The 14,204-nt window shown below is 41.0% G+C and overlaps 1 protein-coding gene across 1 annotated transcript in view; it reads left to right on the forward strand.

The window, feature by feature from the left end:
• AHCYL2 (adenosylhomocysteinase like 2) overlaps positions 1 to 14,204 on the forward strand; it is a 149,291-nt gene that overhangs the window by 105,870 nt on the left and 29,217 nt on the right. The window contains 4 exon segments of the mRNA XM_028525489.2: positions 2,151 to 2,294; positions 2,968 to 3,068; positions 11,138 to 11,240; positions 13,013 to 13,107. Of these exon segments, the coding sequence (XP_028381290.1) occupies positions 2,151 to 2,294; positions 2,968 to 3,068; positions 11,138 to 11,240; positions 13,013 to 13,107 (443 nt within the window).

Consider the following 14,204-nt stretch of genomic DNA (forward strand, 5'->3'; position numbering starts at 1 on the left):
CTGGCCCGCAGCAGATCCGCAGTAAAAATGTGTTGAATTTTTGTGTGAATTTGAATGTGTGAATGACTGAATGCATGAGTGAACAACCCTATTAAATAGGTTATCACCTCCATTTGATTCACCTAGAAACAGAAACCGAGATATCAATCAAAGTCTGTCTGACTCCAGAACACAAAACCACTGTATTTAAATGGCCATTGGGGAACACAAAAGTCAGCATGTCTATGGGACAGGGTTTGGACTTTCTGGATGTTCTGAATGTAAACACTTTCTTCAAAAGCAATTATCCTAAAAGTTTGGATCAGGATTCGGGGAGGCTGTTTTCCTCTTCTCCCCAGTGGTAGAAGCACGGTTTCCTCAGCCTCTTGCTCAGAAGCTGTTTCTGAGCATTGACTAGTGAGACAGATGACTGCCCAGGAAGTGGTTTCTGGGTTCTGTTTGCTGAAGGTACTTTGAGCTCTCGCTCACCCTAGGAGGGAGAACCACAAACTTTCTGTACGGATTAGCTCCTTTCAAGAGCTAATCTTTGGGGATTTATTAATTCCCTCACCTCCCCGGGTGACCCAAGTTCATTCTTGTTGCCTCGTGTTCGGACTTTGCCCTGGGGCTGTTTTCCAGCCCTGAGAGAGACCCTGAGGCCCCTGCTGCCCCAGCGTTTTGCAGTGCCATGCCTGATTACCCGGGCAAGGTCAGGCTTGCCCTTTACAGCCCTCCCAGAGATAGACCCGTGGCTAAGAAATCCCAGAAATGTCTTAATTTTCTGGATATAAGTAGATCAGAGTACTGGAGACCTTAGGAGCTCTGAGATTTTACAGCCGTCTCTCCTCAAAAGTGATGGAAGTACTTGTCTCCTTGGGAAATATGTAATGCTTTGTAGACAGCACTTTATGTTTCCCGGGCTTCCTCTCCCAAAACCTTGCCAACTGTGTAGGAAGAAACTATCCACAGAAACTTAAATATAAATCAAGGGAGGAAATTGATTCAAATCGTCCAGCAAATGATCAGCGACTACAGAATTAAACAGAGACTAAACAGGCCTCAGCTAAGCGTGGGAATAGCAGCAGCTGCTGCTGCCTACTAGCCACAATCAAAAGCCTTACACCTTTCACCCCCTAGTGTATATTGCTAAAAGGATTTGTCATCAGCATTTTATTATACCAAACAAGGATTTATCACTTCTTTTGAGAGTCTAAACTGCCCAATGCAGGACCACAGGCCAGAAAGAAGGGAGAGCATGCTGAATCCTTCATTGTCAGGGTCTAATTGGTCTGCAGGCATAGTTCAGCCTCATCAGAGCCCTGTCTTAAAGAAGAAAGCTCTGTTGTGTCCGACAAACACTTTCTGTGTGGTTCTTAATTACTTTCCCATGGGTTCCTTGTTTTCTAGATCTTAATCTATTTAGCTATTGTACTAAAACACAAATTACATCAGGCATTTGAGCGGCAGACAGAGAAGGGTAGCTAGGGCCTCAAAAACCCCTAGGTTCATAACTGTGATCTTGCATTTAGAACTTTAACCTATTGCTACCGTGGTGTGATCTCTCTCTTTGCATATTCAAGGACCTCTGAAAATAAAGCCAGCCCTAGATTCCAAGTTAATGCTCTCCAGGAAGAATGTCTTTGACAATTGCTCTCAGTTTCCTCTTTCTGATCTCTGGGTAGCACTTTCCACAGGAGCCATTGGAACAGCTCCACAGTGCCATATACCGTATTTTGCCATGTATAATGCACAGCCACGTTTTTGGCCCAAACTTTCAGGGGAAAAATCTTTTGTTTTACTATTTTAATTCAATTTTTAATTTATTTATATTCAGATGCTTGTTTTTTATAGTATAAAGGAATTTTAGCATTAATTTTTTAACATATTGTGGTACAAGAAATTTTATGTAACCAATAATTACACAACAAAAGAACCAGATAAAAGGTATTTCAGGTACTGCCCATGTATTTTATATTGCACACCCTTATTTTTTCCTCAAAAATTTGGGCAAAAAGTTGCACATTATGCACGGCAGAAATATGGGGGTGCTTACCGGATGTGTGAATGTGTATGGTGCTGGATGATCAGAATCATCCTCAGTTCACTCCATGGCTTGGAGTTTTAAAGAAGGCCATTTTTCCTCCTGAGGGTTTTTTATTCTGTCATTCCAGCGGCTTCATATACAGATAGCTCTGATGATGAGACATCTCCCAGGGACAAGCAGCAAAAGAACTCTAAGGGAAGCAGTGACTTCTGTGTCAAGAACATCAAACAGGCAGAGTTTGGACGAAGAGAAATTGAAATTGCTGAACAAGGTAAAGAAAGCAGGCACCTTTCCTCTCAAACTGCCTGTGTCTACACAGATAATCCCTGGGATTACCATGATTGGTTTAAAGTCTAGACCAATGATTCTCACCCCTATCAGAGTCAGTGTCCTCTTATTATAGAAAAATATTTTGCATGCCCCTGTATTATCTTGAAATGAAATTCAGATATAATATATCTACAGATGTATAGATATCTATATACCTAGACAGCTATATGTAATTTTTTTAAATCAACAAATTTTTAACTGAATATAACATTTGTCCATGTTAATAGCTTTTCATGTCCTGGGACCTAGTAGCTTGTGAAATTTCAGTGTGATGTGGAAGACTATAAAAAAAAGTCTGAGCTCAAGAAACACTGCGGGGAGGGAGTGGACTGTGGCAGGTCTGGAAGGAACCCCTACACCAGGGAAAGGGGAGAGAGGGAGCCTTAGATAAAGTGGACTGGGATCTAGGGAATCAGCACACTGGAGCGTGTGACTCTGGGAGCCCCTTATAAAAGAAAACTGAGATTTAGTGTCTTAATCCCTTGAGAAACCTAATCTAACAGGGAACCTCATCAGGGGAAGGATCTTACCTTAAGAGAGTAAATTTTTACCTTTATTCTTTCTTTTTCACCCCCTCCTCTCTAATATGCTGTGTATGTGTTGGGCCTTTTCAGAAATGCCGGCACTGATGGCTTTGAGGAAGAGAGCTCAAGGAGAAAAACCTTTGGCTGGAGCCAAAATTGTGGGCTGCACACACATCACTGCTCAGACTGCGGTAAGTCTTCTTCCTTTCTCCACAGCATCATAGTTAAGAATAGCCCCAGCCACTGAGTGCATGCAACTTGCCAAGCACTAGGTTAAAAGCTTAACAAGTATTAGTGCACTGATCCTCACAATAAAGCAGATAGTCCTAGTTCCTTCCAAACAAGGAAGTTGAGGCTCAGAGAGTTTAAGTTATTTATCCAAGGTAATAGAGCTAGCAAATCACAGAGTCAAGGTGTAAACGTCAATATATCTGACTTCCATGCTTCTGCTTTCTTCACAATCCTACACTGCCTCCCTTTATCTTCACTTCCAGCATCATTTCTTCAAGGTCACTCTGCGTTAGGCTGCTTTAAGTTACAGAAGAAGCGTGAAGGCCAGCAGTCAGGCAGACTTCAGATGCAGGGGGCAGGGGGTGACAATTCATCTTCAGGCTGTCAGCAAGACAGTTACAGCTCTTCAAGCCATCACAAACTGACATGAAGAGGGAGAAGCACCATTTCTCCCTCTCTCCCAAGGACAAGGAAACCTTTCCCGGAAGTCCTCCAGGATGCTCCATCCTGTGTCACTGAGCAGAACTGGATCACAGGCCCCTGCCCCACCAGTCCTAAGACTAGGATTACTGTGATTGGTTTAGAGTCTAGACCAATGATTCTCACGCCTATCAGAGTCAGTGTCCCCTTGTTATAGAAAAATATTTTGCATGCCCCTGTATTATCTTGAAATGAAATTCAGATATATCTACAGATGTACAGATATATCTATATATATATATATAACTAGACAGCTACATATAATTTTTTAAAATCAACAAAATTTTAACTGAAATATGAAAGAAGAATAAAAGGAAAATAATTCATAGTGAGTATTTCAATATATAAACGTTTGGGTGCAGGTAAAATAGAACAGTCATATTTGTACTTACTCAGCACTACTTAAATCAAAGTGCTATAAACGTAGGTAAACAAATCTGTTACTGGTTCTGGAGTATCACAACAGTATTGCCAAATTATATGATTTTTTGAGATTATCACCAACTTTTTGTAAATTTCTGAATAATAAAAAATATGAGTTTTCATTTACACACAGTTGCCGCATTCTTGGGAAAACTACAAAACACTTTTTGTTGATGTGTAAAGTGGAATAAGGTTCTAAACACAGATAATTATAAATAGGTTTCTCCCTCTTACGAACTTTTTATTGGAACACTGGAAAATTTTACCAGATGCGGCATGGTTGCGAGTTACAAAACACTGTCCTGTACTTTCGAGTTGGCCCTCCCATTAAATGCCAGTAGCACTCCCTCTCAATTATCGGGGTAACCAAAAGCACCCCCACAGCTTTCCAGAGTTCCTCTGTTGAGAACCACTGGCTTCGAGTCGCCATCCGAGATGTGATGGATGCTGAGTTGCCAACAGTAATGAGACCACTACGGGAAACTGGAGTAGTGAGAAACGGTCTGGAATCTTTTATAGGATTTGTAAGATCCAGGTCATTTTTATGACTAGATGAGCTTCCAAAACATTGTCTTCTCAAGCACAACACTTACGAGGCCATGTTCCTCATTAAAAGCAGCGGAGGTTCCTCAAGACACAGACAGCTGCTCTTAGCATCTATACTGTGAGACTTTTCTGGGTTACATGTTCTCTGAGGGAAAGAGTACTTCAGTAGCCCCAAATTAATATAATAAATTGAAAAGCTATCTCTTTTTTGAGCTACAGACTAATGAATTGAGGCAGAAACACTCTCGGAACCTTTTTTGGGCTTCCCCAGGCAGGGACATGAGACTTAAAATAGTAGGTGCTTCTCTACTGTCTCGTGCTGCTTAATTATATCTCAGGTTCCTTTCTTCTCTTTCCTGGAGTAATCAAAGTCAGAGCAAGCAAAACTAGTTTACCAATTTTAACATTATTTTAATGTATCCTTTCCACGTTTTTTTTCTTTTTCCTTTAATTACAGAGGAATTTTGCTGTTTCATTTTTAATCTCTATTTTATTTTTCTGATTATGAAAGCTGTCGTGTTCATTTTACAATACTCAAACATCACCAGTCTGTAGTGTAGAAAGACAAAAGTCTCCTGTAATCCCGTGCTTCAGATAGAACTATTACAGTGAACAGTTCCCTGTCTGTGTTTCTAATAGACTTGGATCTACTTGTATTTTTAGGTATGTTTCATAGTTCCTTCTAAGCAGATTTCCTAGCTGCTGCTTTTAAACAGTAATGATTCAAAGTCGGGTTCTAAGCTGTGTCCTCCTCTTTCTCCTGCCTGCCTTCACTCCTGCTTGCATGCACCCTAATAGCCAGCAGTCTTGACTCAGAGTTCTTTGAATTGTTTTTATATTCTATGACATTTATAGTTAATTTATCTTGCTTTGTAGTTAAGTCTGTGTATCATTCTTTTATTTGACAAATTCAGAATTCCTAGTTGTAGGAATTCAGAAATTCTTCAAGGTAAAAACTAAAATGAGATTAAAAAAGTAGAATCAGATATTAAAAGGTAGCACAGACTAGAAATTTAGAAATATGAGTAGTTCTGCTATTAACTTACTGCGTGGCCTTGGACAAATTACGTGAGAGGTTAGTCTACATTAGTGGAATTGTCTGCAAGTTTTGTTTTTTAAATTAGAGCACAATCTTTAATTAGAATTCTTATTTAGTATAGATTATGCTACATACAAACTTCTAAAAATGAAAATTAGCAATACTCAGAGTTAACCATTGTCAGGAAATTTTAAAACAAGCTTTTTAACCAAAGCTTTATCATTGTTAAAATAGCTCTTAAAGCATTAGGGTGATGTACCACCCTCTTAAAAATCCTACCTGCATCTTAGTTATTGAAATAAAAGAAGTCAGGATCAAATCAGTAGATTAGGGTTTTTAAAAATATTTTAAAATATATTTTATTGATTATGCTATTACATTTGTCCCATTTTCCCTCTTCACTCCCCTCCGCCATGCACACCCCCTCCCACCCATATTCCCCCCTTTAGTTTATGTCCATGGGTCGTACATATAAGTTCTTTGGCTTCTACGTTTCCCATACTATTCTTACCCTCCCCCTGTTTATTTTCTACCTACCATCTATGCTACTTATTCTCTGTACCTTCCCCCCTCTCTCCTCCTCCCACTCCCCTGTGGCTAACCCTCCATGTGATCTCCATTTCTGTGGTTCTGTTCCTGTTCTAGTTGTTTGCTTAGATTCTTTTGGTTTTTCTTTAGGTGTGGTTCTTAATAATTGTGAGTTTGCTATCATTTTATTACACGTTATTTTTTTATCTTCTTAGATAAGTCCCTTTAACATTTCATAAAATAAGGGCTTGGTGATGATGAACTCCTTGAACTTGACCTTATCTGAGAAGCACTTTATCTGCCCTTCCATTCTAAATGAAAGCTTTGCTGGATAGAGTCATCTTGGATGGAGGTCCTTGCCTTGCATGAATTCGAATACTTCTTCCCAGCCCCTTCTTGCCTGCAGGGTCTCTTTTGAGAAATCAGCTGACAGTCTGATGGGAACTCCTTTGTAGGTTACTGTACCCTTATCTCTTGCTGCTTCTAGGATTCTCTCCTTCATTTTAATCTTGGCTAATGTATTTATGATGTGCCTTAGTGTGTTCCTCCTTGGGTCCAACTTCTTTGGGATTCTCTGAGCTTCCTCTCTGATTTCCTGGACGTCTATTTCCTTTGCCAGACTGGGGAAGTTCTCCTTTATTATTTGTTCAAATAAGTTTTCCACTTGTTGCTCTTCCTTTTCTCCTTCTGGTACCCCTATAATTTGGATGTTGGAACATTTAAAGATGTCCTGGAGGTTCCTAAGCCTTTCCTCATTTTTTGAATTCTTGTTTCTTCATTCTCTTCTGTTTGGTTGTTTCTTTCTTCCTTCTGGTCCACTCCATTGATTTGAGTCCCAGTTTCCTTCCCATCACTATTGGTTCCCTGTACATTTTCCTTTATTTCATCTAGCATAGCCTTCATTTTTTCATCTAATTTGTGACCAAATTCAACCAGTTCTGTGAGCATCCTGATTACCAGTGCTTTGAACTGTGCATCTGATAGGTTGGCTATCTGTTCATCACTTGGTTGTATTTTTTTGGAGCTTTGATCTGTTCTTTCATTTCAGCCATTTTTTTTTTGCCTTGACTTGCCTGTTACGTAGGAAGGGGTGGATGGAGCCTTGGGTGTTTACCAGGGCAGGGAAACCCACATTGCTGTGTTGTGATGCTGTATGTGGGGCAGGGATCTGAGAGGGAACAATGGCACTTGCTCTGCTCTCTGCTGGATTTCGGTCCTTTCCCCCGCTTCCAACAAGCAAATTGGGCCCTTTTGGTGCTGATTCCCTTGTGGGTGGATTTGTGTACTTTCTAGGATCCGGTGGGTCTCTCCAACGAACTCTCCTCTGAGGCTGGGAGCTTCTCCCACTGCTGTGTCAACCCCCACAGGTTTTTTCACGCAGTGATTTGAGGCTTTCATTTCTCTGTGCTGGAGCGCTGGGTTGCGCAGTCTGTCCCGCTCCTCAGTTGTTTCTCTGGGTTTATCTTCGCGCAAATGTGGGACTGCCCAGTCCACAATCTGCCGCCTCGCCAAGTCCGCCCGCTGCTGCCTTGCCATAGGTCCTCTCTGCCTAGCTGCCCATCTCCGCCCCTCCTACCGGTCTGTATTAATGTGTTTTCTTTAACTCCTTGGCTGTCAGACTTCCATACAGTTTGATTTTCTGTTAGTTCTGGTTGTTTTTGTTTTTAAATTGTCATTGTCCTTCTTTTGGTTGTGCGAGGAGACAGAGTGTATCTACCTATGCCTCCATCTTGGCCAGATGTCTCTTAAAATATTTTTTAATTTGAAACAAACAGATTTATAGAAAAGTTACAGGTATGCTATGAATAACTTTTTTCTTAACCATTTGAAAGTTGCCAGCTTATGCTCACCCTACAAATAAGCACTTAGTTTGTGTTTCTTTAAGGGCATTCATCCTCCTATACAACCAGTGCAGCCACTGAAAGGTAGGAAATTAACATCGATTCATTATTACCTTCTAATTCTCAGACTCCATTTGAGTTTCACAAGTTGTCCCAATAATACCCTTTATAACAAAGGATTGAGTTCACAGCTCCGTGTCTCGTTTGTCATCTCTCTTCCATCTCTTTTAGTGCAAAACAGTCTATAGTCTTTGACTTTCATGACCTTGACACTTTGGAAGGTTATAGACAAATTACTCTGTAAAATATCCTCAATTTGGACATTTCTGATGCTTCCTCATTATTAGATTCAGGCTATGCATCTTTGGTAGGAAGTGATGCTGCATTTTTAAAAATTTAATCTTATCAGATAACACATGATTTCAGTGTGTCCCAGCGATGTTCATTTTGATCCCTGATTACTCCAAGTGGTGTCTGGCAGACTTTTCCACTGTAAAAGGTATTTATCTCCCTTTGTAATTAATAAGCATTTTGTGAGGTAGTAATATGAAACTATGTAAATATCCAGTTTTTCATTAAACTTTCAGTTTATTTACTCATTTGTTTATGTGAATGGAATCACTGTTTCCTGTTTTATTTAATAGTTTATAATCCATTACTGTCATTATTTATTACAATATGATGCTCAGATTGCTCCACTTTTGGCCAAGGGGGAGCCCCTTCAGTCTGGCTTCTGTGGCCTGTCTTCTGGCCTATCCCTTTCACTCCCTGAGCGTTCCTTGCTTTTGGTACAAGATGGTCTAAGCTCACCGTGTATGTTCTCTGCCCTAGCCCTGGAATCCCCCATTTCTACGAGGAGCCCTGGTGTTTTAGTGGATCTGTACACTAGGGGGATCTTTGCTATTAGGATGTCATTGTCCCTGGATCCTCCTTCATTAATTTCAGAAAACAATTGCCCATTAACTCTTAATATGTGTATATTTTGCCATTTTCTTCTTCTCCTTCTATGGATCCAATTACATGCATGTTAGACCATTTGATAATATCCCATAGATCTTGGATGCTTCAAGATTCTTCTGATTTTTTTTCCCCACTCTTTTTTCTTTCTATATTTCAGTTTGGTGATTTCTGTTCATCTGATTCTGTCCTCAGAGAATGCCTAGTCTGATGATAAACCTGATGAAGGAATTCTTAATCTCTGAAACCTTAAAGAAAATTTTTCCCAACATTTATATTTGGCTTGTTTTTATCATTTCCATGTCTCTGCTGAAATTTCCTATCTACTCATGGATATTGTCCATCTTTTTCACTAGACCCTTTAACATAAACATAATAATCATAGTTAAAGTTCTTATCTAATTAAACATCTAGCTTGTCACTAAGTCTAATTCTCTTGAATACTTTATTTCTTGACAATTGGTTGGGGTTTTTTCCCCCACTCATTTGTTTATCTTAAAATTTTGTATTGAACAGTAGTATATTAGTTTCCATCATGGTCTTGACTTGGGCTGGATTTCAGTTCTGTTGTTCTGCATTATAGGCTTCGAATTCCTCCAGCATGGGCTGCTACAACCTTATGATTGAGGTTGCCACAGGGCTCTCCTCAGGTTTTTTGGCTTCATCCTCAGCTTTCAACTGCTTCTGCACACGCTTGCTGTTTGGCGGGGGGCTGAGGGGCTCTCTTCACGTGCATGCACCACCTGCAATAATAGACTTGTTTCCTGGAGCTAGGCTTATGGTGAGAGCAAGGAGAGTTCTTGGATCTTCCGATCTAGCCTCAGTCTTAGGCAGCCATATTTTGCCTTGTATCTGTGGTAGGTCTTGAGCGGTAGATTTTTTTTCCTACTCCTCCTGGTGTGGTAGCAGATCTTTACTTTGTATCATTGCAGGGTCTAGACGCAAGGAAGTTTCCTGCTGGTCCCCTAGGAGCAGAGAGTTTTTGCTTGATCCCTGGTGGCAGGCATGATTCCCGCTCCTCTTCTTACAACTTAAAGCTTTTGCTTCCTATGAGAGAAGATTGTGGGGAAGTGCCCGGGTTTCATGCCTGTCTTTGAGCACAGCCAATCAGCTCTCTGCCCCAAGTCTTCCCTGTGAGCCCACTGGGTGGAAGACCCTGGAAAAGAGTTTGATGTGAGTGTGAAATCTCTTTGTGCCTGGAGCTGCTAGGAATTCTACACGGACACATTTTTCCACACTCATTTACTAATTCATTACAGTTACAGCTCATTTTTTTCTTATCCGCATGTATAGCAGCTACCTCTCCCTCCTGTGCCCTGGTAAAGATAAAAATACTTCCTTTCTCCTTAAAGAGATCTGTCACTCTATGGAGTTCAGATCACTGGGTTGCTTTGTGACTCAAGCTCTTTGATAGGCTCAAGAAAAGTTATGGTTTCATAGATCATCTGGCTTTTTTTCCTTTTCTTTTTTAAATTTATTGATTTTATTCTTTTGAAAGATTTTACTTATTTATTTTTAGAGAGGGGGGAAGGGAAGGAGAAAGAGGGAGAGAAACATCAGTGTGTGGTTGCTTCTTGTGCACCCCCTATCTGGGACCTGGCCGACAACCCAGGCATGTGCCCTGACTGGGAGTCAAACCGGTGAGCCTTTGTTTCACATACCAGTACTCAACCCACTGAGCCACACCATCCAGAGCTAATATATTGATTTTTTAAAGAGAGAAACATTGATTTGTTGTTCCACTTATTTATGCATTCATTGGTTGATTCTTGTATGTGCCCTGACCTGGGATGGAACCCACAACCTTGAGGTATCAAGATGACACTTGAACCAACTGAGCTACCCAGTCAGGGCCTTGGCTTTTTCTTGTTTGGGTGTGAGCTTCTATTTTTGGTTTTCTATGTCCTAAGAAGAGACAGAACTATAAGTTGGTGGTTTTTAAAAAATGTTTTAGCTCTGAAACCCTTGGTTAATTAAGTCTTATGGGGAGGCTCAATATGTTAAATGGGCAAACTCATAGAGCTTGGCTGGAGCCTTCCTCCATGCCTACCCCAAACCCCTCCCTCTTATCAAAATACTAAAGAGTTTCTGCAAAGTACAGTTTGACTATCTTTGACCCCAGCTATTCCTGATGTACTTAAAATATATAAACTTAATCTCCTTGACCAATTGTTTGGCTCAGGCTTGCTCACTTCCTGCTTTCTCTTGAACACAGGTGCTTATGGAAACTCTGGGTGCCCTGGGTGCACAGTGCCGATGGGCCGCCTGCAACATCTATTCCACTCTCAATGAAGTGGCTGCAGCTTTAGCAGAAAGTGGTAAGATCTTTGCTTGTTCTCTGTGTCTTTGGCTAAAGTAAGTCTCTGAAAAGTTCCATTGTCTCCTTACAAATCTTTAAGGAAGGCTGAAGTTAAAAGAGCTGTCTTGGTAGAAATGGATCCCTGTTTTTGATGTATCTGCTTTCTGGGCTTCTCTTGTTAAATATGATCTAGGTAACTTTGTTACTTATTTACCTGGTAAACTGAAATTCTCACCATTTCCCACCTACGCTTTGATCTTTTTGTTCCATACAGAAGATAGTTACAGTCTCAAATATCTTCTTATGTCTAATAATCCTTTATTAGTTAATGCTTTGCCTTGACTTGCTGATATTACAGTGCCAGTGAACACTACTCACTGTCTAAAGTAATATGAATTGGAAGAGAAAATGCCCCCGGCAGAGTTTTGCGGTCCTATTTGGTTTTTAGCAGTTTTGAACCCTGATTTACCATTTGGTGTTTCTGCTTCAGCAGCAAACAGGATTTGACCTGGAAGATTAATATTTCATCACAGTGGTCACAGACTCCTGAAGAAGGACCAAAAAAAAGAGAGAAATTTGGACTTTGTCAGTTCTTTCTCTTCACTCCCTGGCAGCACGGCACAGACCAGAGAAGCAGACCCTGGCCCCAGAGCTCTCGAGACGCGCGCGGAAGCTCCGTGGTGCATGCTGGGCTCTCCTTTTGCTAACACGTTCAGCATTTCATTTGTTCTTCCATTTACAATCACTTATCACATTTTTATTAATGTGTAAAATACATATAGAAAAATATACAAATACTAAACATATAACCCAATTAATTTACATAGTCTTTTTTTTTCCAAATACTTATTATACCTCCTACAAGGGAAATTAAGGAGACAATGAGACAATGTCTTTGTCCTCAGAATCTTAGATTGCTCTTGAGAAAAGATAACATTTATAGATATATGTTACCTTTTATTATATGCTCTATGTTATTATATAAATGATAATAATAATAATAATAATACAAGAACATCAATGATAAATGCCACAACAGATCGCAGACCCACAGTCAGCACTCAAACAAGGGGTTTAAAAAGTTCAGAGTCGCCCTGGCTGGCGTAGCTCAGTGGATTGAGCGCGGGCTGCAAACCAAAGTGTCGCAGGTTCGATTCCCAGTCAGGGCACATGCCTGGGTTGCAGGCCACGACCCCCAGCAACCACACATTGATGTTTCTCTCTCTCTCTCTCTCTTTCTCCCTCCCTTCCCTCTCTAAAATAAATAAAATCTTTAAAAAATTTTTTAAAAAAGTTCAGAATCCATGAGAGTTCGCTTCCGAGGTAATCGGCTTCATTAGGAACGCGACACTTCTTCACTGGGCCGTGAGGTGTAGTAAACATTTTAACAGATGGGGAAGAGTGTAAGGGTTTGCCTGGCAGAGGACGGGATGACCCAAAGTACCAAAGCAAGGAGGACCAAAGTGTAGTTGGGAGATGGTGAGAATTCTAGTTGGGCTGGATCAAGAAGTACTTATTTTTAGTTTCTTTTTTTTTTCCCTTTAGTCATATGTTTAGCATCCACCATACTTTTGTTTGTCCTCTTTGGTCTAACAACAGCAAGACGGCCGCCAATGACAAAGGAGTGGGACAGGGACTGAGGACAGTGCTCATCCGCTAACAAAGTCAGTCCGAGGAGCACAGCAGAGTGCGAGCGTTTGTCATTGAGGAGAACCAGCGTCTTCTTGCCAGGACTTAGGGTCAGCCCCCTTTTCAGGGCTTTAATGGTTTCTTTTTGTTCCTTTTTCTCAGGATTTCCTGTCTTTGCCTGGAAAGGAGAGTCAGAAGATGACTTTTGGTGGTGCATTGATAGATGTGTGAATGTGGAGGGCTGGCAGCCCAACATGGTGGGTCAGATTTCTGCGGACACAGTTCCGCAGGGGCCCGGGAGTGTGGGATAGAAGGGAGGCTCTGGCCTAGGAGAGGGTTTCCCAACAGGAAAGAAGGGTAATGACCCCTTTTCTGTCTAATGTACCTGGGCTTCCAACAGAACTAGATGCTTATGCTCAGGCACCCCAAGAATGTTGAACCTCTTTATAGCCTCGATGTACCATAATGATTAATGCCGATCTTAGAATCATTCATATTCACCAACATCATTAATCTGCATTTACACGTGGCTGATTAAAAAGGAAGACTGATGAGTTACCATCCCCTACCACCTCTCACTACCGTCCCCTAACATCAAGAATCTAAACACGTGCGCATGTGTGGTACTCACGCCTCCTATGGTACCCAGCTCGCGCGCTCGCTTGCTCTCTCTCTCTCTCTCTCTCTCTCTCTCTCTGTCGAATCAATGCTAAATTTATAGTAACCGTGAAGGGTTTCCAAGCTCAAATTTCTTCTCTTTGTTCATTCTCCACCTTAAGAAGGATAACTAGGCAGAGATTAGGTATTTTTATTTTTGCTTTGTTTTTATTCTTGAAAGCTGATAGGATATTAGATTAACAAAGAGAAGAAGAAAGCTACACAAAGTATGAGGCACTCCTACTTTACAAACATTTCTGCACAAGTGAGAAGAGAAATTAAGGAATCAACTGAAAAATGAATCCTTGAAGCTGTAGTCCAACTCTTGCTTGCTGCTAAATACTGCAGAGCAGGGCTCACCTGGTACGCAGCAGAGAAGAGCCAGCCTAGCTTTCTGGATTCTGTGATTCCCATCACATCGCACCCAGTGCTGGTTTGAGGAAGCTGGGTTAAAGCCTTCATATCCTGAAAGGGAGGGAGTGGTCGGCTCTAAGATGAGTCAGCTCATTCCAACAGAGTTCAACAGTAATGGGAGGGAGTGTGACTGACAGGCACTAAAGAAGATAGGCCAGGGGATTTCTACTGGAAATCTAACAGTAATTTTATAGTCATGAGCACGGGGAGGACATGGGATTGTTCTCAGAGACCTTTTATAGACTGTAGAGCCAGCACAAATAGCTGGAAAGGATAACAAAGA

Source organism: Phyllostomus discolor, chromosome 10 (genome assembly GCF_004126475.2).
Source record: "Phyllostomus discolor isolate MPI-MPIP mPhyDis1 chromosome 10, mPhyDis1.pri.v3, whole genome shotgun sequence".
Lineage (NCBI taxonomy): Eukaryota > Metazoa > Chordata > Mammalia > Chiroptera > Phyllostomidae > Phyllostomus > Phyllostomus discolor.